At 40.0% G+C, this 18163-nt stretch overlaps 1 protein-coding gene across 2 annotated transcripts in view; it reads left to right on the forward strand.

Annotated features, from left to right (window-relative positions):
• The window catches only part of SEMA3E (semaphorin 3E), a 162644-nt gene that overhangs the window by 88135 nt on the left and 56346 nt on the right, over positions 1-18163 (forward strand). For both annotated transcript variants that reach the window (XM_083615600.1, XM_083615601.1), the window contains exons 2-4: positions 1544-1704; positions 12013-12072; positions 14142-14261. In XM_083615600.1, the coding sequence (XP_083471726.1) occupies positions 1544-1704; positions 12013-12072; positions 14142-14261 (341 nt within the window). The remainder of the gene's footprint in view (positions 1-1543; positions 1705-12012; positions 12073-14141; positions 14262-18163) is intronic.

The raw sequence follows: 18163 nt of genomic DNA on the forward strand, positions 1-18163 counted from the left end.
AGTAATTCTCCTTTTTATTTTATCTAGTATTTTTCTTTTAGCCAAAGTTCAAAAGCCAACTGGTTTGAATTTTTGAACAGGGGGTGAGCCTCAAGATGGGTCCTGTGGAAACTAGCTTTCCCCCTTCCTTCTAGAAGGTTTCTCACCTGAGATCTTAGTTCTTTCCCCAAAGATATTCAGAAGGAAACTAAAATCCTTAACTCTTGAGTATTTCCAGAACATTCATATCTTAAAGATGAGGCTGATGAAGCGTCTCCTTTCTCCTGCAAGCTTTTCTCGCCTCCAGCTAATGTTCTCCTGTCCCTAGTGCACAAGTGTAAGCTTGCTCGAGAGGTAAGAGTAGACTGGAAAACAATCTCATGTTAGGTTGAGCTGGGCCAAGTGTCATTGACTTGGAAGGCTTCAAGAACACACAAATTAGGAAGTAGGCCAGGGTTTCTCTTAACTAAGAACAGCAATAGGACATCTATGACAGAACCCAGGTATAGCTAAGGTTTAGTACCTCTTAGTGACCAAACTGTATAATAACATTATCTACACCATCACCCATCACTTGAGATCTTTCTTTCTATATTTGAAATTGTGTGCTTCTAAGCTCCAACCTTTGCTCCATCAGACATCAGACCTGATGGTGTGGTAGTGTATTTTTAGTCGCCACATATATTTATATACCTTTTGGCCCAAAGGCTAATGCAAAATAAATATCAAATGAAAGTACAAGGCATAAAATACATCAATCAAAACAATATCAAACAGCAGAAGCAGTCTACATGTCTAAGGTTCACAAGAACTTGCAGCTCTTTATGGCAATGGTTCTGAAGTAGAAATTGTTTTGATCATTTTCTAAGGCTGCAAAAGAAATGGCCTTGCTTTTTCATCCTTGCCAACATGAGGTTGACAGGTTCAAGACATAACCATAAGACTAGAATGCATATTTTTGAATAATAGTCATCAAAGATATCACAGCAATGGTTACACCTCTTGGAGACATGGGCATGGCTTGTAGTATCTTGTAATACCTTTATTATGGCATCTTTGGTGGTTGTAGGGTGTGTGTTTTTTGAGAAGAATTTAATTTAGGATATATAATCTACAAATCTATATTGTTAGTCCTGTAGTAAGTGTCAGCATATAATTGTGTACAAAATCTAGCTATCCGGGTATAAACTTGTTAGGCATTAGACGATTTATGTCAGGACAATACAGTTGTATATCTCTGGCAAGTAGAAGGATGAAAGAGGACTTTCAATTGATTTAAGCTAACCTTTCTGATTTTTTCTAAAGATATCTTTCTTGAAAAAAGAAGACTCTCCTTATTGTGTGAGTGTACGAGTGATGTATTGAGAAGCAATATTGAATTGGAAAGCTCTTCACTCAGCCTTCCTTTAAGGTTCAGGGAATTCAAAAATGAAACCCCAGGTATTCCATAAAGTTAAAAGCTTGGGAAGATCTGACTGTCCCGGAACCATTTTCCTAATTTCCCAAGGGAATATGAGTGTAAGGCTTTTCAGCACTTATAATGTACACTTTGTTTGTGTTTCAGAGCTCTGGGATTTGAACAGAACATCAGTCTTCCATAGTCCATCTGGATACCTCGGCCTTCATGTAATGCTTCTGGATGAGTATCAAGACCGGCTCTTTGTGGGAGGAAAGAACCTGGTATATTCTCTCAGCTTAGACCGAGTCAGTGAAAATTACAGAGAGGTACAGTAACTATATATGCTACAGTAATAGCAAGACATTCTTTATAATGTCTTATATACCGGTAATGTCTCTCTCTCTTTCTTTCTATTGTGGAGCAGGAAGGAGGCTGGCTTACCAAATGGAATACAAGGAGCACAATACTCTGGGAGCACCATTTGAGCAAGCTCATTCCAAAATGTCCACTTCAATGAGGCCTTATGCTGGATAATTGACCTTTAAAGCCCTTTGTGGTCTAGACCTTTAAAGCCCTTTGTGGCTTAGGGTCCTCGTATCTACGGGACCGCCTCTCCTGGTATGCCCCACAGAGGACATTAAGGTCCATGAATAACCATAGTTTAAAGGTCCCGGGCCCCAAGGAAGTCAAACTATCCTCCACCAGGGCCAGGGGCTTTTCACTGATGGCTCCGACCTGGTGGAATGCTCTATCCCATGAGACTATGGCCCTTCAGGATTTAACCTCCTTCCGCCGGGCCTGTAAGACAGAGCTATTCCGCCTGGCCTTTAATTTGAATTCAGCCTGATCTTTTATTTTCCTTCTCTTCCCTCCCCCTCCCTTTTTATGAAGATCACCCACTCTGAGATCCCACAGCTAATTCTCCCATGGCCTCCTCGCTGGCCCAAGTAGGACGAATTCAGCCAGCTAGCCCTGGGGATTAACTAACTGATTTTTGATTTTTATTGTTATTCATGTTTCTATACCGTATTTTATGCTGCTTTTATAATTGAGTGTTTTAAAGTGTTTTAAATTTGTTATTAGCCGCCCTGAGCCCGGTTTTTGAACAGGGAAGGGCGGGGTATAAATAAAATTATTATTATTATTATTATTATTATTATTATTATTAATTTCCTCATGTGCTGAGATCTTACCTTGAATGTAACACATAACTGGGGTAATTGAAAGGACTGTACACAATTTTTCTCTTTTTTTGGCATTCACTTCTTGCATTTACTTTGAGTGCACAGTTTCTCGTGGCTTCATTTGTGCAGTCTCTTGCCTCTCTGTTGCTCTGTCTCTTAGTAGATAAAGTTGCCACTAAGTTCAGTTGTTCCCATTTGCTCTGCATCCGTGGCTCCCACTGCTGATTTAGAAAGCAGTGTATGTATGATGTCGGCCACTATCTGTATCTATCCTGTATTTATCCTGCTGTGTTTTGATACATTTCCGCCCCAAGCCAGCTTCAATCCAAACTAAGAGAAAGAATGACCTGTCTGCATTTTAAGTCACAAATGTTTGTGCAAGCTTAAGGAAGGAAGGATTGCTTTGTGTTGGAGGTAGAGATTGGTAGAGATGAAACAAAAATAACAAAAGTTACATGCCATTTGACATGAAACCTCAGAGATGTTAGATCTGAGGTTTTGGTTTCATTTGACATCTTTCACCTTTCTACCACCGCTTGAAAATTGGATGGGCATCCTTCCAGCTTGTTGGAGACTTCAGAAGCTCTACTGCCATCTCTTGCCTGTGACTTTTAGCCCAGCTTGGGAAATGACAAATGTTACACCACTTACATGCCAGCAGTGGGGAATCCACCTATTTTGTGAATTATCTTTTTTAAAAGCCTGACCACTTTCATCTGCATCAATTCAAAGCATCTACAGCACATCTAAAGAAGCAGCTTTATCTGATTACCATGGTATATAATTTCAGGGTGATAAGCAGGTGCCGCAAACACTCAAGAGGTGTCCATATACGTTTATCTCAATAGGAAAGCAATCTCTGTAAGAAGTACCATCAGAAATACTCCAGACAAGAATAGGGAAGATTTACTGTAAGGCAAGCTATTATTTCCATCTGATTATGTCCACTGATAGCATATGGATCCTGGATTGCAAGAGGCTGCAAAGGCATTTAGAAAGTAATGTGTTTTTCAGCTATTAAGACCCAGTCTGTATCCTACGAAATGACACACTGAATATTCAATGTCTGTTTGCAGGAGGAATATTTATTCCATTTGAACAGATTCTTTAGATTCATAACTATTGCTTCACTTCCTGTATTGCTCATGCCTGGAGGCTTCAGTGCAAGACAGCCAAATAAATAATAAGTATTTGTGAAACACTATGCAAAAAAAAATGTGAAAGGGGGGAGATGAGTAGAGGAAAATAGTCTATATTATTATGCTGTTGAGAAGCAGCACTGCAAGTTTTAGTTCCCTTTGGATGAGAGACAACTGGAGTCTTACAGTATCTTAAAAAATGTTTTATTTACAAATGGACACATGAACCACAGTGGAAGCAAGCAGACCATTAGCAGTTGATAGGGTAGGGCAGAGGTTTGCATTCCTTATTTGTCTCTTTTTAAATTTCTATCCCAAGTTATCCAATGTGCAAAAGAAAGAAAAAAGGTCATATTATGAATGAGCAATGTGTTGGACAGGCTCCTCAACAGACCTGAGACCTATAGCATAGGATAATCACAGAGCAGTTTACAGTATATATACATGAAATGTTTGCATGTAATAATTCTACATTTAATAATAATTCTACATAATAAAGAAGGCTGATCGCCGAAGAATTGATGCTTTTGAATTCTGGTGCTGGAGGAGACTCTTGAGAGTCCCATGGACTGCAAGAAGATCCAACCTATCCATTCTTAGGGAAATCAGCCCTGAGTGCTCACTGGAAGGACAGATCGTGAAGCTGAGGCTCCAATACTTTGGCTACCTCATTAGAAGAGAAGACTGCCTGGAAAAGACCTTGATGCTGGGAAAGATGGGGGGCACAAGAAGAAGGGGATGACAGAGGACGAGATGGTGGGACAGTGTTCTGGAAGCTACCAGCATGAGTTTGAGCAAACTGCAGGAGGCAGTCGAAGACAGGAGTGCCTGGCGTGCTCTGGTCCATGGGGTCACACGACTAAACAACTAAACAACAAATAATTCTACCTTAATGCTGTCAGATTCCAACTAGGGGTTGTGTCCCAATTAACGAACATGTAGTTGATTGGTCATCTGCCTCTTAACTGAAATCTTGATTAAACCCATCCAAATAGCTGCTTTTCAGTTTGGGGAAAATTCACCACAGCTGCCTTTTTGTGTGTCAAACAACTTGCAGTTTCATGAACAAAAACTACCACTCGTTATTAGAAGGAAATGCCATTTTCTATATTTTCTCTTTCATTCCCAATTACAGAAAGAAAAAAGTACTAAGATTAAAAAATTAGGGCTGAGTTGGAGTCCTCCTAAAATGTTCAGTCCCAGTCTTCAGCAGAAAAATTGAATGGCATTTCTGTGACTATTTTCCAGGAAAATAGTCAATTTTGGGAAGTGGGACCCAGCTTACTCATTGTAATGTTTCTGCCATGATCTTGGAGGAGTTTTTCTTATTATTAAAGGCAGAAGAGTGGAAGCAATGGGTTGTCTCCAACTAAATTACACACAGATTAGACCTATTGAAATTAATGGACCCAAGTAAATAATGGACATTAATTCCAGTGTGTCTACTCTGAGTAGAAATAGTTTTGGATGTAACCCACAATTACAGTCTGATATAGTGAGGAATAGTAATGTATAAGAACAGGTAAATAATCCTGTCTACTTTCCCCCTCTAAAGACTAAAGTCAGCAAAACTAACAAAAATACTTTAATTACTGTAATGGTGCACAGTCTTAATAAATCTCTTTTTATCTTCAGTCCCATGAAAAGGGATTGTATTGGATTTGGTCAGATTGCTGTGCTGTGCTCTCCAAGAGTGGCTATGAACCGAGGTTTTATTTAACCGGCTTGGCTTCAACCTGATGGATGAGTCTGATTAACAAATATTTTTCAACAACAGAAAGGAAACATGTTCATCACAGATGTGTTCGCTCTCTCATTAAACAATTGAATGATATCTTAGAAATTTCAGCAAGAAGGAATGGTTTAGGAATCTCCAAGGATGAAGCAATAAAAACTTGGGTGGATGTAAAATGCACTTGGATTTTTATGAGGCCATAACTTGAAAATAACTTAATTGGCAAAGAATGTAAGGTGGTCACTCTCTCTGGGCTCTTTACTTTATGGCTATTTCTTCGGGTCCCCAAAGGTCACTTGGTTCAAGAAACACATTTCAAATAAATTAAGTAGATTAGCACTTGTGAGTTGCTTGTTTGTGTGTCCAGGTCCATGTGTGTGTTAAAAAAAACACATGTACAAAAAAGTTCTACTATGAATTCCCATATTTTCCCCTCTCTATCATCCAAGGAGCTCAGGAAGATTCAGGAGCTATCACATTTAAGCTGGGTTAGAAGAGATTCCATTCACTTCACCGCTCAATCAGTTACCTACAATATGCCAAGCATTCCTTTCAAACAAGATTAGGGCTTCTTGTGAGGCTACATAGAGGTTAGATGGGATTTTGTACTACTGTATATGTCTCATTTGCATAGCTGCTCTTTTTTTATGCTCAACTTGGTTACATTTATGTTATATTAAGTAAAGGTAAAGGGACCCCTGACAATTAGGTCCAGTTGTGACTGACTCTGGGGTTGCGGTGCTCATCTCGCTTTGTTGGCCGAGGGAGCCGGCGTACAGCTTCCGGGTCATGTGGCCAGCATGACTAAGCCGCCTCTGGCGAACCAGAGCAGCGCACGGAAACACCGTTTACCTTCCCGCTGGAGCGGTACCTATTTATCTACTTGCACTTTGATGTGCTTTCAAACTGCTAGGTTGGCAGGAGCAGGGACCAAGCACCGGGAGCTCACCCCGTCGCAGGGATTCGAACCGCCAACCTTCCGATTGGCAAGCCCATGAGGCTCAGTGGTTTAGACCACAGCGCCACCCGCGTCCCTTGTTATATTAAGTACATATATCTAAAATGGGATATAGATAGCCCATTTTATAATTTTCTCCAAACTAGGGTGGAATATACACACATATAAAAAACGCTGTGAAAATCCTTTTTTTAAAAAAAAAAAAGTTTTGTATAGCTCACTGTCTCCATCTAGTGTCACATTTGTATATTGCACTTTTCAACACATTTAAAACACTTTATTTGCAGCTGTGTAGCTGAGTCCCAGATAACACACTGGAAAAAATGTATCCCCAGTAGGTTTTGGTGGGAAATTGCAGTCAAATATAGCTACCAAACTTAGGGCTAGTTAATGCATGAAGGGGTTAAGATCATAGAACAGTATTCCTAGACTCCCCTGGAAGGAAGTTAAGTTTCCTCCTATTTCACAATCTATCACCATGTAAGCTCAGTGAGATAAGATGTGCCTGAGCTTGCTTACTACAAGATAGGACTTTTGTATCCCAATATTTCTGACGGTGCTTTTGATGCTGCATGGAATAACATATGAATATGATCTTTGGAGTTTGTAAGTAAAGCACGTAAACTTACTAATGGTGTAGACTTGATGTTTTCATCCCCCAAAATTTTTTTGATTGAGTCTCCACTGAAATAAGGCTGCATTTTAATGTTTTAATGTTGTATTTTAATCTTGTTTTTTAAGCTGTATTTCAATCAATTGTTTTTATATTTGGTGTTAGCCGCCCTGAGCCCGGTCTTGGCTGGGGAGGGCGGGGTATAAATAAAAAATTATTATTATTATTATTATTATTATTATTATTATTATTATTAGAGAGGTAGAGAGGGGAAGTGCTGAAAACAGACTAGAACAGGATATTTAAAAGGTCTAACAGCCTACTAATCCCATGCTTCACTGTGCTGCATTATTCAGTGATTTTAACCTCTGCTGAGGGCTCTCTTGCTGGGGAGTGTGTTTAGCCCCTCACTTTGGATCTAGGGATTCAGTCAATTATTTTATTAATTACCCCACATTTTCTTTTTGGACTGTACTGTCTAATATATTCAAGAGCAGGACTTGGAACCTGACTACATTTTCTTTTTTTAATCATTATTATTTATTTATTGAGATCTACTATAAGACACACACAATACAATACGACACTATACAATACAATAACTTACCCTCCTAACATAAAACGTACCTACATAAAACTATACTATACATACCTATAAACCTACCCCACACGAACACCCACGTGTTGACTTGACTTCCAACCATTCTCATTGCACTAGTTTATTTTTCCTATTAGCTTAAACACATTTTGTTATTTCTTTAATCTCTTCCTCCATCTCTACTCTACTCTAATTTCATTCTATTCTTTTTCTGGATTCAATCAATATCTGTCAGGAGTTCTACTTTCTCCGCATAGATTTTAAGGTATTTCTTAAAGATAGTCCATTCCTTATTAACTTTTTGTACCATGTTTCCTCTAATTCTCCCCGTTAACTCAGCAATATGAAAGTATTCCCTCATTTTAGATAACCAGTCTGTTTTTGTGGGGACACTGCTGCTTTTCCATTTTTTGGTGAATAGTATCCTTGCCACCATGGTCGCATACATAAATATTGGTCTGGCCGTTTTTTAAAATTTCTTCTGTCATGATCCCCAAAAGAAAGGATTCCGGCTTTTTTTCAAATGAAAATCTAAACATCTTTTTCAGTTTGCTATAAATATTATCCCAAAATCCTACTATCTCTTTGCACTCCCGCCACATGTGTAAGAAGGTGCCTGCCCCATTATTGCATCTCCAGCAAACATCACTACAGTTTTTATACATTTTGGCCAATCTGACTGGGGTCAGGTACCATCTATATTGCATCTTCATTACGTTCTCTCTTAAATCATAGCATGCCTGACTACATTTCCTCATGTCATTGGTGCCAACATGCACCATGGCCACTCACTCCTCCCCAACACTATTCGCCATACTTTCTAGATACATCCACAATCTTTGTGCCAGACAGGTAAGTGATCATATGGTCTGCCTGCCCATCACACACCCAACTCCGTCCCTAACTTTCGAATTGCCCACTACCAAAATGCTCCCACATCTAGAGGTCTGTCTTTGACCCAAGAGGATAACTGCTCATCCCCCAACTTGTGGGGATCATCCTTATCCAAGAACCCCATTCTCTATGACAGCAGGGGAAATGTCCCCCAAGGAGCAGGACACAGCTTTCCCATCCACAAAAGGCCTTGTCCACCAAATTCTCTGCAATTCTTAGCTACTCCAGGCCCCAGGGGAATGGAGCCATTCCCCAAGGGCCAGTGATTTATGGCACTGAATAAACACAGATGACTATGCAAAGCGCTGGATAGCCACCACACCTCTGTCAGTAGTGTACACCTTAAAAAAAAATAAGTGGGATAATTTTAGGTCACTCATTTCTAGTACTGATCTCCAGTGTATGGTCTAACATAGGCATAGGCAACCTCGGCCCTCCAGATGTTTTGGGACTACAATTCCCATCACCCCTGATCACTGGTCCTGTTAGCTAGGGATCATGGGAATTGTAGTCCCAAAACATCTGGAGGGCCGAGGTTGCCTATGCCTGGTCTAACAGAAGACATGTTTCAAAGTTACTTCCTGCTATCGTTTCAGCTTCCCCCCTCCAGCATAAATTCCTTGCATGCTTTGTGTATTTCAAAGGTGAAATAAATGTGATGGATCAAGAAAAATTGCTCGTGTTGAAATTTACAAAATGCTTCAGACGCTGACTCATGGTCATGACAGTTATTGAATAACTCTGTTTGAACAAAAAAAGTCACACACAAAGGCCAACAAAATGTGTGCTAGTATAATATCATTCCAGCTCAAATGCTCTGGAGTAATCACTGAGTGATAGGGATTGCCAGTTTGCCAAAAGGTTGTCATCTTGGCAAGCACCCAATACCAAGTTAAGGATGTAGTCATCATGAGGAATTCTCCAACGGTATATAATACCTAGGAAAATCACACATGGAGGGCTAAAGGCCACCATTTAAAATCAATTAGCTTTTGGCTTTATGTACTGTGCAAACATAGCTTACATTATCTGTGTGGAAAATATTCAGCAATTAAACACTTGCAATCAAGGAGAGGGATTGCATTGTGCAAAGCCTATAAATCCACTCATGTGCTGTCTGTGCATATGTGCAAAAAGGATGTTGGCCAAGTTACTTTCTTCGGGTGAAAGATGGATTTATCCATGGTAATACCCTTTAGTTGGCTCCATAATCTGCTGGTGAGAAGTTGCAAGTTTTCACCTTCTTGAACTTCATCCTGCTTTTCAAACATAAACTGTTTAAAACTCAGTCGGAAATGGATAATGGTTTGGATTTTGGCTGTCCATTGGTAATGCCCTGGCCCATACTGCCACTTGCGGAATGAATTGACTTATTGGACAATTGTATGGAGGCTAGATTATTTATCTGTTTATGTGTTTATTTACATGATATATTGATTCCCACCCCATCAAAAACCATTTTTGAGGAGGCTTACGTATCATAAAAACAATAAAAAATACCAGCTGGTAAGATAACATAACGCCCTCCCCCTCAAAAATTGAAGATGGGAAAAACAACATCTAGCAGAAGGAAGAACAACTGGATATTATTTTGGAGTGAATATTTTAAATATTTTGAAGAAATCCTCTACATATATACAACTGACAGACAGACAACTGGAAGTTCTGTGTATTTTTATTTCTTTCCATCTATTCCGATTTCTTTTTTCTCCTTATCTTTCTCTGTTTCGTATCTCTTTGTTACCTGCTCTTTTTCTGTTTTGTTTTGCTTTCTTTTGGTTTCGATCTGTCTTTTGTCGCTGTTGCCCTCTACTCTGGGTTAAAGAGAGAACTGTGATGGACAGTTGGTGAAGGAGAGAAGGGGGAGATCTCCCAGGATGAGAGGCTGGAGGGGCAGAGAAAGGGATGATCCCAAGTTAGACCTGATAGGACTCACCTGTTTTCTGTTTGGGACAAAAGTTGAGATATACCTGTGAGAGAAGACCTTTCCTTTCTCCTCCTCCTTTTTTGCTTTTTTATTATTTTTGGGCTTAGATTAGTATGTTTTTTATTGCATTTTGAAAAATCTTAATAATTTTTCTAAGCCTCATTTTGCCTATCGAGTAGGCCAACCCATCCAAAATCTTTTCTGCCTAAAGTATCCATGAACTTCTGTAAATGTCTGAATTCGTACTGCCTCTCACATAACCTCAGTTTCTTCTGATAAATTTTCACTTTCATTCTGCTCAGTCGAGAACAGAGGCTGCTCCATACAAGGAAAGATGAGCAAAAGGCTGGATTAGTATAAACGGAGAATTATAGCCTCATTTTACCATCACTGCATAAGTTCCCAGGGCTCACAGGACGATTCTATACCTCCCTGCTGGTTTCAGATACCAATCCTGCTACAGCATACAACATTGCCAGATTCTGCAGAGCAGCATTCAATATTTGTCAGATGATAACCTGTGCCACAGGCTGGATGTGATGAGAACTCGTACTGGAGTGCTCTGTAGACAGATAGCTGTGGTCTTATATATACTATCCTTTTGCACTCTTTCACCCTTATCTGATGTTCCTAACCCTTCTTTTAGACTTTCTTAGCCTCTTTTGGATTCTTATGGATTTATATATATATATTCTGTTTTAACTCCTTTTAGTTTAGTTTTGTTTTTGTTTTGTGTTTTTTTTTGGGTGTAGATTTTTTTTTAAAATGAATTTTTATTAATTTGCATCAAAAAACAAAAAACATATTAATTTCACATCAAATTTTTCACAACTTATTCCTTTTCTGGACTTCCTTCAGCTTTTCCGTAAATCATCCATAGTTATTATTTAAATTACGCATTTCTTAGTTTTATATTGACATTATTTATATTTTTCTTTCTATTCCCTTTAGACAATATTTCTTAATTTTTCACAGTGCTTCTTTAAATCCCATTAGCGTTATCTGTCCCTCACTTATATATTCCAGATATTCCACAAATTTCCTCCAGTCCTCGATGAACTTTTGGTCTCTTAAGTATCTGATCTTTCCTGTCAATTTATCCAGCTCCGCATAGTCTAACAGCTTCATTCTCCATTCTTCCACAGTCGGTATTTCCTGTTGTTTCCATTTCTGGGCCAGTAACACTCTTGCTGCTGTTACTGCATATTGAAAAAATTTACAATCCTTTTATCTCGTTTCCTAATATTCCTAACAGAAAGACTTCTGGTTTCTTTATAAATGTATATTTTAAAATCTTCTTCAATTCATTATATATCTTTTCCCAGAAGTCTTTCACTTTCTTACATTCCCACCACATATGATAAAAAGTACCTTCTTTATCTTTACACTTCCAACACTTATTACTAGTTTTGTTTTGTTTTTTTAAAAAGATTTTAAATGATTTTAAATGATTGTACCCCTCCCTCCTTATGCTGGTCTACAACTATAATAAAGATTTGTTGTTATTGTTGAGCTTGCTCCATACAAGGAAAGATGAGAATTACAGATCCTTTATCCCGATTATTAAATAACTCATTTTATTACAGATTCATTGGCCTACTACATCCCTGCAGGTGGAGGAATGCACAGTCAAAGGAAGATATGCTGTATGTATTAACTGGAATATTCCTATTTACTGAAGGGAGGAGAGTATCAGAGCCGGGAACCCCTCTTTATGCAAGACCCCTCTCTCCCGCATGCACAGGGCCCCCATCTTACATGGCACTCAAACAGGGTTGATGATGTTTGCCTCCTTTAGCATCCGCTCATGAACATGAGGGCACAGCCCCCAAGTGCAGACCCTCCAAGTGCCCCTATTTTCCAGGGGTGTCCCTGATTTAGAGAAGCCGTTCCTGTTTCTGATTTGATCTCTGAATGTCCCGCTTTTCCGAAGGACGTCCCTATCTTCACTGGAGAAATGTTGGAGGGTATGGAGTTATCTGACCCCTGAGCTGCCTGAAGGCAATCCTGAATAGGGAAGAATTTTTTAAAAAATGTTTACCGGTAATTACGTTTTTATGTATGTTGGAAGCCACTGGGCAACCCAGTAAGATGTGTGGGGTGTAAATAGTAATATTATCATTATGGAATGGGATGTCCTTATTTTCATCGGAGAAATGTTGGAGGGGGGAGGGAGAGAGAGAGAGCGCTTGACCCTGCCTTCATTCTGGCTCTTATATGTTATTCCTTTCCTTCGAGATCATAGAAATGAGGCTTAAGCCCTGAATTGACCACCTTAGATGCAGGAGAGGCACACAGGTGTATTCCTGTTATCAGCATGTTATAAAAAAAGCTGACCAGCTGCAACATAGGCCACATTGTTCTAGCAGCCCTGGTGGGTACAAGAGATGAGCAGCCAGCACCTCACCTGGGACAGCTCTTTGATACCTGGTGTAACAGCTGATCAGATCAGGTGTAACAGCATATTCCTTAAAGGTTATAGCACTGACTGAGGGAGTCTCCTAGGTGTATGTAAAGAGTTCTTCTGTTATTTTAATTTGACACTGAGGCCCATCTGAACTTCACAGTTCAGAAGGGTGCACATGAAACCATCTTTAAGGTTATAGTTTTCAAGAGCGTAAGATGTTACCATGGATAGGTTACAAAAATTTTAAATACTGAAGTCACTTTCTCTCTACTATTTAAAATAACTTCTCCTTTTGACTTCCTAAGCTTTTTATCTCATATCTGTTTCAGAAAAATAATAATTTAAATCATTCCTGAAACATCCCCTTCAAAAAATTCTCAAAACGCATAACTCAAAACATATTGATTTTGATGCACCTTGCTTATGACTTTCTTCAGTCCTGAGCAATAGAACGTTTAGCAGATGTTTTCACACTTTTCTAAATCACTTGTTTAGTAGTGATTTAGCACTACTGCATCCTTTGATAGCAGGCCTGGACAACTTGTGAGCTGTCAAGCCAAACATAGCTCAGCTTTGAGGACTCTCCCACCAGGACTTGGTTTTGGATTCTGCTTGGAACTGCAAAAACTAGGGGCAGTCAAATACCTGGCTGGCCACAACATCTTTGCAAAGAGAAATGAGACGCCTTACAGTAGGTTAGAAAGGGGGATTTTTGCAGTGGCACCGTGTCCCACTTGAGAGATGCTAGGCCTCAAGGTTTGGCCTGATGTTTGGGGGGTTTAGGCTGTGATCTGATACACAATTATCTTCTAGAAGTAAGCCCCAAAGGGACATGCTTTTGAGTAGGACTGAGTATAGTCATGTGTTGTCACCTTCGTTCTCGGGGTTTCCAAGAAGCATTAGAATACGGAAAGAAGGCCTAGGCCCCTTTTCTGCTTGGCTTGTTGAAAGGAATGAGATTCCTTGCTATTACTTATTCTGTCACGTCCATCAGACTGTGCCTCTGATGCGCCAGATGTTCTTCCCTGCCTCCATCATCTCCCAGTTTGGCCGCCCCCTCCTCTCACAGGCTCCTCTTCCGGATTCCCTGAGTCTGAGGCTCTGGAGGCCTGACAACTCTCACTTATTTCACCTTTCTCCTCTGTGGAAAGGGAACGGAATTCCATTTAGAGTTGGAAAGCACATCCATATGCCAGATGGACAGAGGAAATTTGTTCAAAGTGCAGTCTTCATGATGTCACCTCAAGAGACAGAAGGATTGCTTTTAAACGAGGCCTACTTAATTGCAGTTCTTATCTCTCCTCTTAGGAAGAGTGCGCAAATTACATCCGTGCCCTGCACCGATTCAACCGAACACACCTGCTGGCCTGTGGGACAGGAGCTTTTGATCCCGTCTGTGCCTTTATCCGAGTTGGCCATCAGTCAGAGGTAAGAAACACTCTGTACAATTAGCCCAAAGAAGTCCTCTGTGAGTATGGGAGTGGGGAAACTTTGTATAATAATAATAATAATAATAATAATAATAATAATAATAATAATTTTTTATTTATACCCCGCCCTCCCCAGCCAAGGCCAGGCTCAGAGCGGCTTACAAGCAATAATAAAAACAAGATGAATGATTACAACTTAAAAACAAAAATAAAAAACAACATTAAAATAATGGAACATTAAAATGTAGCCTCATCGCAGGAGGAGAAGGAAAAGAAAAAAGAAAGAGAGGGAGGGAATCAAATTGGCTCCAAGCCAAAGGCCAGGCAGAACAACTCTGTCTTACAGGCCCTGCGGAAAGAAATCAGATCCTGCAGGACCCTGGTATCATGAAGCAGAGTGTTCCACCAGGCCAGAGCCAGTGTTGAAAAGGCCCTGGCTCTGGTTGAGGCTAATCTGACTTCCTTAGGGCCCGGGACCACCAGGGTGTTGCTATTTATGGGCCTTGAGGCTCTCCGTGGGGCATACCGGGAGAGGCGGTCCCATAGGTACGAGGGTCCTAGGCCGTGAAGGGCTTTAAAGGTCAAAACCAGCACCTTAAATCTGACCCTGTACTCCACCGGGAGCCAGTGCAGCTGGAAAAGCACTGGGTGAATATGCTCCCATGGCAGAGACCCCATGAGGAGCCTCGCTGCAGCATTCTGTACCCACTGGAGTTTCTGGGACAGCTTCAAGGGCAGCCCCGCGTAGAGCGAATTACAGTAGTCAAGCCTGGAGATGACCGTTGCATGGATCACTGTGGCCAGGTCGGGGCGGGAAAGGTATAGTCTTCCTTCAGGTCTCTGTGGCTGCTGTCTTGGGACTGAAGGTCCCCACACCAGCTGCATGGATTCTTTATCGGCTCTCGGAAACCACCCTTTCCCCGAAGGCTGCAGAACCACAGATGGTGAGCTCATGAGTCTTGAAAGGTCTACAGCTCCTAAGCTCCCAGCTTCATTGAACTGCTACATTGACGAAGCCTTTGGGGAAAGTGATACATACTATGACAGCCAACGTGGTCCCGAAGAGAGATAAGACCATTATTACTCAGGAGACCTGCATTCTGGTCAGAATGCATCTGTGGAGAAGGAAAGCTAGTTGTGAAGACCAAGACAGCCAGACCTATTGGCTCTCTAAGCTGCCATTCTAATTCCAGAGCCAAGTGTGATGGTCACAAGACCACCATGATTCTTACATGAGTGTGATGAGTTGTGTTGTATCATTCATACTCTCCCAATAAGAAAATAGAAAAGGATATAATGTTCAGAAAGCAGCATTAGATTTGATTTAATGTATTTTTATTGCATGAACTTTCAGCTGCAGCAGAGAGAGCCTACCAGCTTAGGGGTAAACATCGACTGACATCCCTACAGACACAGCAAGGAAGCGCAGAAAATATATGCAGTTACAAAGACTGTCCTTTCCATTTACAGTTTTTATCCAAACATATCAGAATGTTTGCCAGAATAGTTTGCGTTTTATTATAAACTATCAATCAAAGAGTGTGTACATATAAATTCTAGCCATAATTCCCAACAGAAAAAAAGTATTGCTGAATGATTTCCTAGGGAAAGATTTGGTTGGATTGAATAGGATCTGCTGTTTCCTAGGATATTGAAAATCTCCTCCTAATTGCTTGGAGCAGAATTCGTGAGCGATATTTACATTGGTGTAAAAATACTGTATACAAATCACATATATTTTTCATCAAATGTTACACTTGTTTTGAAAGTGTGGTTTCAGTCAGAGACATTACTATAGGAATGGCATCCATGTTTATGCGTGCTCAGCCTGAATAAATGTTCTCGCTATAGCAGTAATATACCTTGCATTCTCAATTTAAGGCCTGCCAGTTGGAGCTGTTACCTTTGTCTTGTTTGTCAAACAGGCTATAGGGAAGCAAGATCATACATGTCAATGGATATACTATTGGTTTTGTGAGGGAATGTTCACAATCACCCTAGTACAGCAATGCACTTTGTATATTTTTATTCTTAGGCTGCATTTTTTGTTTTGCCAATATGTATATCTGTGTGTGTGTGTGTGTGTGTGTGTGTATGGTCTGATCAATAAACTTTGTTGTTGCTTCAAGATACATCTATCAAGAGCCAAGAGCCTAGATACATAGCTAAATAGTCCCTCTACCTCCAACCCTGTTCAGATGAACTATATAGATAATAACAAAAAAACAGAATCTGCCTCCCCACCACCCACCCATTTCAAACCAGCCATTGCACACACACGCCTTTTCTTGGACTGCCATTTCTTAAATAAGTTCCCACCCACAGAGAGCTATTTTACAATCTATCTAACAATGTTAGCTGTTATGTTAGTGTGCTACCTGTTCACTTTATCACTTTTGTTAGTTTACGTGGACATTGTTCGATTTGGTTGTGTACTTTTTGGTGATTTTATTGTTTACGACTACTTTTTATGTTTGCAATTATGCAATCTCTTATATGTTGTAAGCCGCCTGAGCATGGTTTTAACTTTGGAAAGGTGGCAACCAAACGAAACGTCAGATTGATTGATTAGTGTTTTTTTGTTTTTAATTATTTGTCGTCACTCTACTTATATGATATTGTGAGTTGCCTTGGGTGGGTTACGTCCCCCTAGAGGCAGCCTATAAATGATTTTAGAAATAAATAATGCGTCCAGTTGAAAAGACTGCCAGTGGTTTGTTCCGCTTCAGCATTGACTAAATGCTCTGTAATTAATTAATTACTCAGTGAATTCTTGCAGGCCTGTTTCTCATTCTTGGTTCTGTTAGCTGTTTTGTGAGCTTCCATGTATTTCCTCATCAATCAATAAAAATGAAAAATGCATATAATGAGGAGGGATGTAGTGCTGCAGCTAAGAGACTGAGCTCAGAATCGGGAAGACAGCAGTTCAGATTTCACCTCCTCCACGAACTCATGAACTCAGACACACAGCCTCATTCCCCAGTACATACATGGGAGTTATGCTCACTAACCTATGTAGCTGTTGTGTAAGGATTACAGCAAACTCATGTCCGTGATGCATTTTGAACACTCAGAAGTGCTCCAAGGGAGGCAATGGTTGTTCTGATTGCTGTGGTTGTTAATTCTGTCTGGATTTTACTGAGATGTTTGATCCCACCTTTCAAGCAACTAGGCTTTTTCTTCATTTGTTTTTTTTAAAAAAAACAAACAGAATGCTAAAGCTGCAATTCTCCCTGTGTAGACTTGAAAGTGCATCCCACTGATATCAGTAGGCAGTAAGCCACAAGGAATTCAATAGGACTTGATTTTGAGTGGCCGTGGTTAGGAATGCACAGTAAATCTCATTGATTTCAGAGGAGCTTACTCATAAGTAACTGTCCTTAGGACTAAAGCCTTAGAGCTGTAGTGGATGAGTTTGAGCCCCGCATGATGAAAAGAAGTGCACAAACATTTTGATCCTCCCCCTTCCCCCAAAATAGCATTCTGGGGAGCATGCTCATCTAGAACCCTTTCTCTGACTCGTTTGTTTTGTATTTGATTTTTCTGCTGCCATGAAACAATAAGGGGCTTCTGCTCACCTGTTTTAGCTCTTAATGTGACACAAACAAGGTTAGGATTAGGGTGTAAATCTACCTGAGCCCAGCATTTCCAACTGCTCTGTGCATGAATGGAGATTTTACCTGCCATTTATTATCTGTTGAGCTCCAGTGCATTGTTTTTTATATATATATATAAATAATTTTTATTATTTTCCAATACAAATATACAGTTCTGTCAAATTTTCACAAATTTTCACAAATTTGATTCTTTTTAGACTTCCTTCGACTTCTCTGACAATCATCCATAATTACTTCTCAGTTTACGCATTCCTCTGTTTATATTGCCATTAAACTTCCCTCC

The sequence above is a fragment of the Podarcis filfolensis genome, assembly GCF_964270895.1.
Source record: "Podarcis filfolensis genome assembly, chromosome: 5".
Classification (NCBI taxonomy): Eukaryota; Metazoa; Chordata; class Lepidosauria; order Squamata; family Lacertidae; genus Podarcis; species Podarcis filfolensis.